The sequence below is a fragment of the Pseudorca crassidens genome, chromosome 6, assembly GCF_039906515.1.
Source record: "Pseudorca crassidens isolate mPseCra1 chromosome 6, mPseCra1.hap1, whole genome shotgun sequence".
NCBI classification, from domain to species: Eukaryota; Metazoa; Chordata; class Mammalia; order Artiodactyla; family Delphinidae; genus Pseudorca; species Pseudorca crassidens.
Window position 1 is genome coordinate 66,877,819 of NC_090301.1, and position 13,960 is coordinate 66,891,778.

Consider the following 13,960-nt stretch of genomic DNA (forward strand, 5'->3'; position numbering starts at 1 on the left):
GGTTTGAGCCCTGGTCCGGGAAGAGCCCACATGCCGCGGAGCAACTAAGCCCGTGCACCACAACTACTGAGCCTGAGCTTTAGAGCCCACGAACCACAACTACTGAGCCCGTGTGCCACAACTACTCTAGGCCCGTGCGCCTAGAGCCTGTGCTCCGCAACAAGGGAAGCCACCACAGTGAGAAGCCTGCGTACCGCAACGAAGAGTAGCCCCCACTCGCCACAACTAGAGAAAGCCCGCGCACAGCAACGAAGACCCAAATGCAGCCGTAAATAAATAAATAAATAAACTTATAAGATGGATTTTCATCATAAGACTCAAAGTACCTTAGGAAATAAGACAGTCATACATATAAGAACATTAAAACTGTTAGAGTTCATTGCGGTGTGCAATAGACAGGGAAAATGTACCAAGGAATTGTGATTCAATATGAACCTCGAAGGATAGGTAATATAGGTAAAGGCAGAGAGAATGGGAAGGGCATTCAAACGGTGACTTGGGGGAGCAAAACTTGGAGATGGAAAGGTGCCTTCAATGATGAAAGCAGGGGATGAGGAGGTGATGGTAGCAGCAGGAGGTGCCTATCAGACCTTCTATGGTACCACTTCTCTTGAAAGCCAAGTCCATTTTGTGGGCAAGGTTGTTCTTGATGCTTTACCTACCTGCGTGTGGTGGCTGGGCTTGTCTTCTGACCTTCCTTGTGAAACTCTTCTAAAGCCCTAAGGTTCCCAGTTATTCCTTGCTAATAAGTCCAGTGTATAGTTTTCAACACTCATCTTCTTAAAAATAAAACATAATCAGCTTCTAAAACCTGACACAGCTAATTCTGAGTACCTTGGTGGTAAGACCTTTTTTCCTTCCCAGTTACGTGCTTAGGTACCTCATCTTTGTGGGAAGTATTCACTGAATGCATTCATTCAGTAAATATGAGTGCCTACCATGTGGCAGACATTATTCTAGAGATTTTATACGTTAGCAAGTATGTGTGACACCAGGCGGTGGAGACAAGAACCTATACTCATGGGATTAATTACTCTAATGGAAGGAGACAGGATAAAAAAGTATGTTAGTTGCCCTGACAAGCCCTCAGACAAAAGTAAGGCAGAGAAGTAGAGGTGTTAATCTTAAGGTCAGGAACAGACTCTGCAGAGGAACCTGAGTAGGAATTGTCCTAAGTGTGTTCAAGGAAAAGGCAAGAGTCATAGGATCGGAGTGCAGTGAGCCTAGGGCGAAAGTGGACAGGGGAGCTTGGAGAGGCTAGAAGTAAGGGACGACAGATTATCAAACTCCAGATCTTATTTTGGCTGAGGTCGGAAGCCGTCGGAGGGTGGGAAAGGAAGTTCTGTGATCAAACTTAACATTTTAAGAGCATCACTCCAGCTGCTATGTTGAGAATAAAGTGTAAAGTGACAAGGTTGGGAGCAGGAAGACCACTTAGCAGCTTGAACAGAGGTGTTTGGTAATCAAGGTGGTTGATGGATTCTGGGTCTATTTATAATATAGAGCTGGCAGAATTTGTCAAGGGATTGGATTGTATGTGTGTGAGAGAGGAGATTTTTGGCCCAAGCACCTGAAAGAATTGAGATTTACTAGGGCTTCCCTGGTGGCGCAGTGGTTGAGATTCCACCTGACGATGCAGGGGACACGGGTTCGTGCCCTGGTCCGGGAGGATCCCACATGCCGCGGAGCGGCTGGGCCCGTGAGCCATGGCCGCTGAGCCTGCGCGTCCGGAGCCTGTTCTCCGCAACGGGAGAGGCCACAGCAGCGAGAGGCCCGCGTACCGAAAAAAAAAAAAAAAAGAATTGAGATTTACTGAGATGGGAAGACTTGGAGAGGAAAACATTTGGTTTGGAGGAGATGGGAAGATGGGAAGAGGAATTGGAAGTTTAGCTGGAGATTCCAGTTAGTCATCTTAGTCCAGATGTCAAGTAGGCATTGAATTTATAAATCTGGAGCCTAAGGGAGAGGAGATCCAAGCTGACTATTTGGCATTTAAGATTTTCTTCATATACATTTTGCAAAATTCTTGTTGTATTTATTGTAATAATTTTTTAAAATTTATTTTGGTTGCTACTGTAAAAGAAGTGTTTTCTTTCATTATACTTTGACTAGGTTTTGCTTATGGTTACACAGGCTGTTGATGCCGGCATGTATCATTTTGTGCCAAGCCACCTTGCTGAATTCTCTTAATTTATAAAAGCTTTTTCATAGATTCACTGATTTCTCTTCTCCTTTGACTTTTCTGTGGAATTTTACCAAACTCTTCAATTCTGAGAAGTACCACTTTCTTTCATGGCTTGATTTGCTTTCCTTTGCCTAAAATATCAATTATTTCTTGTCTTTTCCTGTGAGTTTCTATTCATTCCCCCAAACCCAACTCATGTTTCCCATCTTGTCAAACATTTCTGGATTCCTAGGAAAGTTTCTCTTCCTATGAGCTGCAGCTGTACCATCTGCAGCTGTACCTGTATCAGAACAATCATCAAAATTTATTCTAATTTTGTATATATCTTTCAGTCCTTTTGGGGAAGGAGAACTGGGTCTTACTGTCTTTACATCCCCAGTGTTTAGCTGAATCTGCTACATGGTTGTCTGTTACAGGATAAATGTTTGTTGAATAGATGAGTAGTCGATTTGGGCAGATTAAAAACATTTGGAAATTGGATAACGTTTTTCTTCATATAGATTTTATAAACTTGTTATATTTATTGAAACACTTCTAAAAATTCATTTTTGTCACTATTGTAAAAGAAATATTTTCTAAAGTGTAATATACCTTTGCAGTTATACTCCTAAAAATTAAAGGCCTATTATTTTAGAAAATTAATGTAGGAACCTTGTTTCTGTTTTTTCATGATGCTGAGTGCACAAACGTGCTTGGATTTGTAAGACCTTAAATTTTGAAAATACTTAATGGCTGGATGTTACGTATTTACTTACAAAGAAGGCCTTTTATTTTGCATGGTTTTTATTTTTGCCTAGGAATCATCAAAGCATTGAATTGGCCATGTGTAGAATGTCTACTACTGTTTCTGTTATAAATCAGTTAAGGGGTTGTCCTAGTAAGTGACACTGAAACATATTTATTAGAATAATTATTTGTAACATTTTTTATTGAAATAGAAATATACTTTATCAAATAACCAATCACAGTTCACTGTTCATTGTTAAGCACGGTGGGAAATACAGCATGCTTCTTTCTTACAGGGAGTAATAAATGTAGGCAGAGAGATGAAACTGGTACCCAGGAGAAAAAAAATGGGAAAAATGTTACATTTGTGGAATCTGTTGTATGTGCCTTATAGAGAGACACTCGATATAGGGGGGTGGTAGGAGGGTGTTTTCAGCTAGATTTTGAAGCATAGGTAGAGTTTAATCTGGTTAGAGAGGCAGAATACACTAGATTGGAAACAAATAGAATGAGAGGCACAAAGGTAAGAGGTATTAGGAGGTGTGGAAATGAGATACTGATTTCCATCCTAGGACAGTAAGAATTTTTATAATTTGTTCCACCAAAGAAAATGCAGTACTTTTGCTTCGCTGTAGTGAACACACATTAATTGAATTTAATGAAGGCCGATATCAGATCTCTTTTTTTTTTTTTTTGCAGTATGTGGGCCTCTCACTGTTGTGGCCTCTCCCGTTGCGGAGCACAGGCTCTGGACGCGCAGGCTCAGCGGCCATGGCTCACGGGCCCAGCCGCTCCGCGGCATGTGGGATCTTTCCGGACCAGGGCACGAACCCGTGTCCCCTGCATCGGCAGGCGGACTCTCAACCACTGCGCCACCAGGGAAGCCCTCAGATCTCTTTTGTTACCATGTTTCTTTGTACTGCAAAGTAATGCAAGCATATTGTTGAAAACAAACAAATATGCTGATTTTTAAAAGGCAGAAAAAAAGTTTACTTAATTCCATCATCCCTAGTAAGCTAACAGTTAACATTTTAGTGCATTTTTTTCCCTAGGTGTGAAAAACATACATACACACATTTTGTATTTTTATTAAATGAGATCCTATTAGCAAATTATTTTTAAAATACATATATTTTATTCTCTGTTTTTTGTTTTAGGAGAAAACCAAAAGCCAAGGCACCGCTTCCTCCAGCTGAGACCAAATACCTTGATGCCTCTTCAGTTGATGATTCTGTAGAATCTTCTGCTTTTATCATGGAACAGAAAGAAAACACGATAGATAAAGATATTGAACTCTTGGTCGTTCTACCTGGGGATATTATCAAATCTACTACTGTTCATGGCAGGTACGATGGAGTGAAGGAAATACCAGGACTTCCCTTTCTTCTTCTGTAATTGAAACCCTCTGTTGTAGACTTCTTGATTTTTTTCTTTGGCAGATACTTTATTCATCACTCAGTTTACTTATCTATTAAAAGAGTAAATGCTAAAAGGTATTAAAATTTTTATAACAATGCTTTAAATATCAAATCTATGAATTCCACAACCCCAGTGAAGTGACTCTTGGAATTTGGAACTATTTTACATTTTGTTAGTCATTTAAAAAAAATTTTTTTTAATAGCCTTTTCCAGAGGAACAGTCATCAGTTTTATTGATTTTCTAATTCAAACTTACAAAGCAAGCCAGGGACCCATAAGAAAACTCTTTCCCTTCCCTTCCAAAGTATTCTTTCTCTTTTAAGCCGCTTCTCCAAATTTGACTTTGCAGAAGTTATTAACTACTCTTAAAAGGTAATACTCTTTTATTTATCAAAACAGATAAATCTGTAAAACTAGCAGGATTTTTCACATCATTGAATGATTTAATAAAGTTATTTAAAATGTGGATAAATTTAATAGAAACATAGAATTAAACATTAATCCAGCGAGAAGGGAATATGTGATTTAGGAGACTGATTTTTTTTTTTTCCCCCCCTGCCCGGTACGCGGGCCTCTCACTCTTGTGGCCTCTCCCATTGCGGAGCACAGGCTCCGGACGTGCAGGCCCAGCGGCCATGGCTCAGGGGCCAGCCACTCCGTGGCATGTGGGTTCTTCCCGGACCGGGGCACGAACCCGTGTCCCCTGCATCGGCAGGCGGACTCTCAACCACTGCGCCACCAGGGAAGCCCAGGAGACTGATATTTTTAATACCTGAATAAAAATTGGAAAAATGGAATAAAGCCAAGTGTAATTTTCCATTTCATTTTGAAGTGGAAAGTTACATAAGTTGTACACTGGGTCTTGTTCCACCTTTCACCTTCAACTACCCGTTTGTTATCCAGAGTCCTGATTTAGAAATTTAAGCTATTTTGACCTTAGTATTGCATGTGTATGTGTATGTATATATGTGTGTGTAGAACGAAAGAATAAGCAGGCAACATATTGAGTACTGCATTTTTGCAATGTGGTTTTACCTAGATGAAATTTATTCAAGATAACCTTAATCTTGAGATTTATTCTTAAGATTATGTACAACTTTATGAATTATTGAAAGTTCATGAAAATAAAAAAGTTCAGCATTAGCAAACAATACATAGTATTGTGTATTAAATTCTCATTAAATTTAAGTCAGTTGCACTTTGCCATTTATTTGGTATTGGAAGTAGTTTTGGAGATGACCCATTGAACCATATTTAGGAGGTTGAGAACCCTGTGACTGACCTTGGTGGGTGTCCACCTTAGATGCAGGTGGGTTTTGCCTCTTCTGAGGGAGGAAGGCATCTTGTAAGTTAGACACAGTGGCCATCGCATCATCTTCAATCCTTGAAATCACACCATTACCCTGGTTTTAAAATAATAATGGTAATGGATGTGGCTGGGGTAATAAAGGCAATTCCTCTTATGTTCCCTGAATTCAAGGTAATTTTTTTTAAAAGTCAGTATTTTTTCCTTGTTCTTCACTGATGCTGACAGGTAACAATGGTTTCATTATCAGTACTCCTCAAAATTTCATCTTGAATATACCAGTCATCTGTTTATATTGCCATCTTCTCTACTATCAGCCTTCTGGGTTCTTTTGTTTGTTTGTTTGTTTTTAAACCTCAGGGACTTCAGTATTAGAATCACGGGTTTCCCCTCTATCCTGTCACCCATCATAATTACTTTAAACTTTTCCACATGCTACCCTGAGCTAACTTTTCTTCTGTTTCCTTGACTCTGGGAAAATACATCCATAGTGTACATCCCCTGTCCCCCTGGACCGTGGTATCTTACCACTTTGAAGCTGATCCAATACTGAGATCTTAGGTTCTCTCTTTGACACAACTTTTTTGAGTCTAGCTTATCCACTTTCTCTTTCTTAATTGGATTTGTTCTTCATCCTCCTTATGAAGTCTAATTGATGATTTCTCTTCCTGTTGCTGCATTTTTCTTCATATTTGACCTGGATTCTGCATCAGTCATTTCTACCACATTTGTACTTACAAGGACCCTAGATTTTCCCCATCCTTTTGACCTTCCAGCATGTTTGCCTTCCAGGTTCCTAAACTGGAGTAATTTTCCATCAGTCAGCTTTTTGTTTCTGGGCCACCAACTGTTGTTGAATTGCTTCAGTTTTCTTATCTATAAAAAATGTTTTATAACTGAATTGTTGTTGGGATTAAATGAAATACTTATCAGTGCCTGGCACATAGTGACTTCCACCATTCTCTTCTGAGAACTGTTTTCCTTAACCCTGGGCGCTCTCCTTTCATTCCCCACCCTCAGGTTAATCTGACTAAAACATCCCTCTGTTTGTGGCACTCGCTTTGATAAAAGACTGTAGGGATGGCAATTCAACAAAGTAAGGAAGTCCAAGCTAACAAGCCTGGACACTGGGCCACCTTCTTCTCTTTTCCTCTGGAGTTAAGCAGTCTTTCCTTCACTACTCCCCTTTAAATAGCTTAAGCTTCAGCCGCATGACTCTGATTCTACAGATACTCTACTTTTTCCACCTCCACGCTTTTTTTGGAAAGCCATTCCATCTTGAGTACCTTACCAGCCACATTTTATCCAGTTAATGTAGCTCAAGTGACAGTTTTGATTTAAAGGCTCCCTGATCTCCCCAGAATGAACTATTACCTCTGACTTCCAAACTCTTCTGACACTTTATACCATTGATAGGACAATCATACATTGTCCTATGCTATAATTTCTATGTGTGTCTTATCTTCTTAAATAAACCATAAGATCCATGCAGGTATCATGACTTTTCTTCTTGGTGCTTAGCACAGTTTCTTTTTTCTTTCTTTCTCCTTTTTTTTTTTTTTTTTTTTTTTTTTTTACAGTTTCTTGCAATGTAGTATTTACCATTTAGTAAATTCAGCATATTGTCTCCCTAAATCTTATATGTTGATGGAGGTAGCAACTTAAATGGTGTGTCTTGAAGAGGCATTTGGATGGGTCCCAGTAGCTTTCCCAGAATCTCTTAAATATATTTCCTCAGGTAGAGAATAAGGCAAGAATGCCCCAAATTCTGATTGCTTTTTAAATTTTGTTTGAAAAATTTAAACAAAACTTTAAATTTTGGGGCTGAAAAACTTTTCTGAGAGTAGAATTTGTTTTATATCAGTGTTTTTACTAGGGGATTTGATTTTGAGACTTTGTTCCTAATAGTTTTATCACTCAGGAATGACTCAAGTTGTAGACACTATGACTAATTTTTTTTAATATTAAATGTTTATAATTACAAGTGGTTGTGTGATTCGGAATATTTCAGGAGTGTGATTCTGGATATCTCAGGAGTGATTCCAGATATTTTAGGAGGTGGTTCAGGATATCTTAAGAGTGTGATTTGGGGTATCTTGAAGGCTGCAGCAACTGCTGCCCCGTTATTTAAAAAAACAAAAACAAAAACCAACGTTTAACAATAACAACAAAAACAAAAATGTACAAATAGAAAAATTTATTCTATTTCTGAAAAATGTTAGCTACCTATGTGAAGACCCATGATATAGATAACTTAAATTTCTTCTGGGCTTTGTTACCATAAATGGAATAGGAAAATTTTCAACAACATGATACAGGAATTTAGTGGGGGACTACAGAAGAATCATTTTAAATAAGTTTAAGGGCATAAGGTTTTCTTAGCTAAATCAGAGTTCCATATGTTACTGTGAAGGATCTCTAATTTAATTTTTTGAGACCATCTCTTCTTAATTTGTCTAAATATTCTTTGTATCTTATATTTATTTTGATAGTATTATATATATATCTCCTTTGGAGAATAATATCAATATGAGCCTGAAATAAATATTTAGAAACTTATCATATGCTTCATTTAACTGTTCAGAAAAGTTTTGCTTCTCAAAATGTATTCTTGGGAAAGATTTTTAAAAAGATCCCCTCTCTTCTTTTTTTTTTTTTTTTAATTAATTTATTTATTTTTGGCTGTGTTGGGTCTTCGTTTCTGTGCGAGGGCTTTCTTTAGTTGTGGCAAGTGGGGGCCACTCTTCATCGCCGTGCACGGGCCTCTCACTGTCACGGCCACTCTTGCTGCGGAGCACAGGCTCCAGACGCGCAGGCTCGGTCGGTAGTTGTGGCTCACGGGCCCAGTTGCTCCGTGGCATGTGAGATCTTCCCGGACCAGAGCTCGAACCCGTGTCCCCTGCATTGGCAGGCAGACTCTCAACCACTGCGCCACCAGGGAAGCCCTCCCCTCTCTTCTTATACAATTCATGCAGAGATATGCTCAGAATGTTTCATTTTCAAGAATGTAACACACAGCATTATTTTCAGAAGAATGCACTTGTTTGTACATTGATTTTTCACCAAAGAGCTTGTTCGGATTAAGGAACACAATAAGATTGGAGGTGGTAATAGACTTTATGCTCAGGGGCAAACTAAAAACTTGTTATCCTGAATCAGGTTAGGAGCCTTCTGCAGGCTTACCAATCTTTTGGTACCAGAGCTTAGTGATATTGCCTCTTTAGTGACCAAAAGTCACCCGATGTCTGTTATCTTGCCTTTGGGATCCTTGACTTACATTGAAGATGGCTGAGTGGCAGCCTGAAAACTCTTGGGCATTTCTGTGTGTCCTGTTATTACGAATGATTGGATTGAAGGAAGAAGTACAGGTATATGTGTATATATATCTGTGTGTGTGTGTGTGTGTGTGTGTTTGTATCTGTGTGCTGGTCAAGTAAACAACTTTTTTCACCAGGCAAAGCAGCTCTGTGCCTTATTAAAAGTGAGCATTAAAGAATAGTACTGTTAGAGGCAAGCTGCCTAGGGGCTGTGCTCCTCAGAAAGTACCACACTATGCAATAGCATAAGTGGTAGTGTCTACCAGTACTTGGGAAAAGTTAATTTTTAATGAAAATGAGTTTATAGGCTAAACTGGCATAGACACTACAGAGAAAAAGGAAGTATGTAGGTATGTTTGTACATCACTGTAGGTCCTTACCTTATAGTCAGGTGTCATTCTCACTGAATAAGTATTTTTCCTTTTTCCTCTTTCTCTGGGGACACTTTAAAAGCAGTTTTCATTTGGGAATTTGATAAAAGATTGACATTAACCCTCTTTGTTAGCCTATAGGGAGAGCATTCTATGGATATATTAGCATCCCCTCTCTCCTGTTACTTACGATATTTTATGACCTGAATACCATAAATAGGAATTTGCTTTGATATGAGCAAATCTTAGAATACCAGGAATGAAAACACAAAGAAAGCATAGAACTTGAAGTTAGAAATCTCAGGCTCTACGGTTTATTACATAACTTGCTATGTGATGTCAAGCAAGTCACCTCACATCTCTGGCCTTTAAGACCAGAGTTTTGAAGGGCACTGGGTGGGCCAGAGAACTAGCTCAGGAGAGTTTTACATGGACTACAGTGCCATCTATTGGAAAAAAGTAGACTATGAAAAACAACAAGAAATTACTGGATCAATGTGGGTCAATTTTAACTCACCCCTCTCCAAAAAAAAAAAAAACAAAAAACACCAGTAATACAACGAACAGTATGGATTGCAGAAGAGTTTCAGAATTTCGTATCATTCTTATATTTATTGAAAAATGTCAAATGACAGATGTGTGATGAATACATCATATAATAGGGTAATAGATTTCAAAAACATACTGCTAAAAATCTTTTGCATGGCATAATCACATTGAACTCCATAAGGATGCTTTAAATTTTGGTTTAGATACTTTTTCAATTGTACCTGCTTAAAATAAAAGTTGGAATTTTAGCTGTTAAGTTATTTAAGTGTAACAGTCCTGCCTGAGTTTCTCCCTAGTTGGAATCCTGTACTCCAGGCTTTGGCACTCCCCCACTGCCCTGAGCCAGGCAGCACGTAAGCCTCTGTTGGCTGATCGCTCTCCTGGTTTGAGAAACAGTGACAGAATACTAACAAATGCCCTCCAAGTCCTAGGAGGGCCACCCTCATCCCTTTCCTTCCCTGGCATCTACACCTTATAACAATGACCCTTCTAATTTTACTTTTAATTTTTTATGACTATAAATGCAATGGTTGGGCCTTACAGAAAGTAGGAAAAGACAGATAAGCCAGAAAAAATACTTAAAACACCATGTCATTATTAAGGAGAAAGATTACAGTTACTAACATTGTGGTATATAACCTTTTACTCACACAGACATATACATAGACATACACCACACACACTCACAATTGTGTATCTACACATATACCTATATAGGAACCTTTTCCTCTTTTGCCAATATGACATCATACTGTACATGCTATCTTGTAACTTGCCTTTTTTTTCAGTTAATAATTTCTAACTTTCATGTCAATAACATTTTATCTTATTCTTTGCCCATATTTGAGTTGTCCCAATTGCAGTGAGATATATTTGTGGTATTTCTCTTTTTATAAGGGGTATGTATGTATGTTTAATAGGTATGTTCCTAAATCACAGTTTTTATAAAGGTAATTGTTTATAATTAGATTCAAATATAATATCCAAAATAAATGATCAAGGAGAGTTTAAAGTGGAGAATTTCAACTTTTTTTTTTGCTTTGAGAAATATCTGTTTCTAGTATTTGATATGACCTTTTATCAATTTAATACTACCCTGATCTATTATTGTCTTCAAATTTAAATTGTGTGTTACTTTCTTCAAAATGTTTCCTATTGCATAATTCAGTAAGCACGCTCAACTTTGAGATTAGGTTTATTTGTTTTATCTCCCTGATCCACTTCATCTCATGCACACAAGCATAGTTAGCATTCCTGAACTCATTCCGAATTAGGTGGGTTAGCTTCATTCCTGAGCTCATTACTAAACGAGGTGGGTTAGCTTAAGATAAATAAACATCAGTAACAATGGAGAATGTTTTAAAAGTTCCTATACTGTTATTGGTAAGTTTAATTGGGTTGTTGGTATGCATTTGTAAGGGACAGCTGGAACCAATTCAACTCAACTCAGTTTTGAGCATGTATCGAGAATGGGTAAAATACCTTATTAGATACTGGGGTAGATTTAAAGAATCATGCTAAGGCAGAATCTTACTCATTCGGGTTCAACCCCTTATCAGATGCTTGAAATCCATCTAGTCATAGAAAAGACTTATCATCATCATCTTCGTTTTCCTATGACAGTCCCTGTTTGTACCTATTATCCCAGAGTAATTACTAATAGTGCCCCTCTTTCGATCTCAGGTGTCCAGATTGGATGATAAATTTCATTGCAACCCTATTGGTAAGTGACTTTGTTTAAGCACCTCTAGGGTTTGGGAATTCACCTACATAGTTGTTGGAGCTGATCTGAAAGCTCTTTGGCGAATCATGACTTTCATTTTTGATATCCAAGTGGATCTTAAAAACACAAAAATGGGAAGTCTTTTCTTATCTAGCAGGTAGTAAAACTAGGACAAGATTACCCTTAATGTGTGTCATGAATGCAGGAAGGGTCACTGGAGGATTTTAGGGGGTAATTTTGTGATGCCATCAATCTATGAAGTAAAACTGCAGCAGATAGCAGATAGCCTGTTGCAAACCATCCACCCTCTCCTGAATCCTGATTCATGGGATCATGAGGCTAAAATGTGGCTGGATTAGGAGTCAGGACATTTTGATCCTGACTGCACCCTAATTCTATTTATGCTTCTCATAATCTGTTTATGTAACTTCTCTAACGACAATTTTTTCATTCGTAAAGTGGGAGTAGCTTTTGTGGTGGTTGTGAGCTCAAATGAGATAATAGGTATGAAGTTAATGCAAGGGATCGTTTGTTTCTATAAGGAGTGGGAAATCTCATAGGGATTTCTTCCATTTCAAAGAAGAGTTTCTAAAGAGTTTTTTTTTTTTTTAAATCGGCCCTCTAGGCAGTCATAAGAGAAAAAAATCTGTAAATAATGCAAAGCAGACTCTTAAATAATAAACCAGAATTGAAAGTAATGTGGTAGTAGAGAGGAAGAAAAGATTGTTTCTTATTTGAATGAGGAAGTAATGAACAAATTCAGCCAATCCTTTTCAACTTTTAATTATCTGGCTCGGGCTGCAGGTAGACTGCTGGCATGTGCTCCTACCTTAGCAAACAGGAGAACAAGCATCCTTCCTGTGGTGATCACGTGCTTAAACCTTTTTACCAACTGCTGTTAGGTGCATCAGCTTAGGATAATTATCCTCAAACCAAAATTGCTGTTTTTGGTAGAAGTAACTTGGCATTCAGGTGGATAATTCTAAACTACACTCAAGAGATGGTTTCGTATTCTGTGGGAGCACTTTGTGACTAGTTAATCCCCCAAAGCAGCCCCATTGCATGCAGGGCCTGCTTAAAAGTTAATGTCCTGCCTTTATAGTGTTACAGCTCCTTTATGGTAGAGCCAGTCAGTAATTCCCACCCTCAGAATCCGCAAGGTCAGGGTCATCTCTTCTGTGCTTTTGGTGCCAAATGCTGAGCTTTCAATTAAATATTTCAAGCAATTGAACTGGTCTGAGGCTGTTTTCGGATAAGGTCTTAGCCCAACTTAATGCTTATATCCCACTTCTGTGTAAAGATGCACTGGCTTTAGACACAACAGTGCTACTAGTCAAGTTTGTTAAAAAACAAAAAGCAAAACAGCTTTCTCACCTATGTGGGTTTTTTTAAAAGCATGTGAATCTCCTTTCAACAGTTTCATCTTTTCACGCATCAGACACTGAACAGAAATCTCAAATGCATATTATCTGCTATGTGTTTGAACTCATGGATGTTTAAGCAAAATTACCTAAGAGATAAATAATCATTGGTTCCTATAAATTCACATTCAATGACCCTGACCTACATTGTATCAGGTCCTGGGAAGAAAGTCTGCTAAGAGGTGGTCCTGCTAGAGAGGAGTTCACATCTAGGTATAAATGGAACCCAGATAACATCTTTAGGTCATTCTGCTCTTTGAGGTCTCTGGAAGATTGGCCTGAACCCTGTTCCATAAATACCCTTTATAATATTATTGTAAATTCCCAAGGGTTTATGTTCTTGGCGCCACCTCTGGCTTGGACTTTATATCCTTTTTTTGGATTCTTATTTTCCAGTCTCTACTTTTTGAAATGTCCTTTCTCTCCTTGATTTAACCCCTCTCAAAGCTACCAGGACCATAGCGATGGTTTGCGGGTCACCAGGGAGAGGTTAGTAAGTATATCACATACCAAATAACTTAAATGAGCATTTTAGGCCTTCTATGGAGTCCTTTTAGCAACGCTGCCACTTGGTAGTGTCCCTGCAATCCTGGCCTCTTCCCATTGGCTGGCTCCTCTTTCTGTCTCTTGTGTCATCTTACCCTTTTCTTCCCGCATTCGATTTAATCCTATCACCTCCTTATGAAATATATCTGGAACCTGACTAGTCTAAGCTATCACCTTCTCTCACCTAAATTTTTGCAATAGCTTTGTAACCTCAGGCTACTGTGAATACAGCAATCAGAATATTATCCTTTAAAAATGTAAAATAGATCCCATCACTGCTCAGAACCTTTTGTGGTTTTCTACCTCACTTCATAAAATCCCAAGTCTTCACCAGGCCTTCCAGATCTATAAGAAAATCACTCTAATATCATGTCTACTGTTTTTACCCCAGCAGGCT

At 38.5% G+C, this 13,960-nt stretch overlaps 1 protein-coding gene across 9 annotated transcripts in view; it reads left to right on the top strand.

Moving 5' to 3' along the window:
* COBLL1 (cordon-bleu WH2 repeat protein like 1) overlaps window positions 1–13,960 on the top strand; it is a 160,722-nt gene that overhangs the window by 93,327 nt on the left and 53,435 nt on the right. For 8 of the 9 annotated variants that reach the window (XM_067741709.1, XM_067741701.1, XM_067741706.1 and 5 more), the window contains one exon: window positions 4,069–4,257. In XM_067741709.1, the coding sequence (XP_067597810.1) occupies window positions 4,069–4,257 (189 nt within the window). Of the gene's footprint in view, window positions 1–4,068; window positions 4,258–11,556; window positions 11,597–13,960 lie in introns of those variants that run through there. The other variant, XM_067741708.1, reaches the window with a different exon arrangement.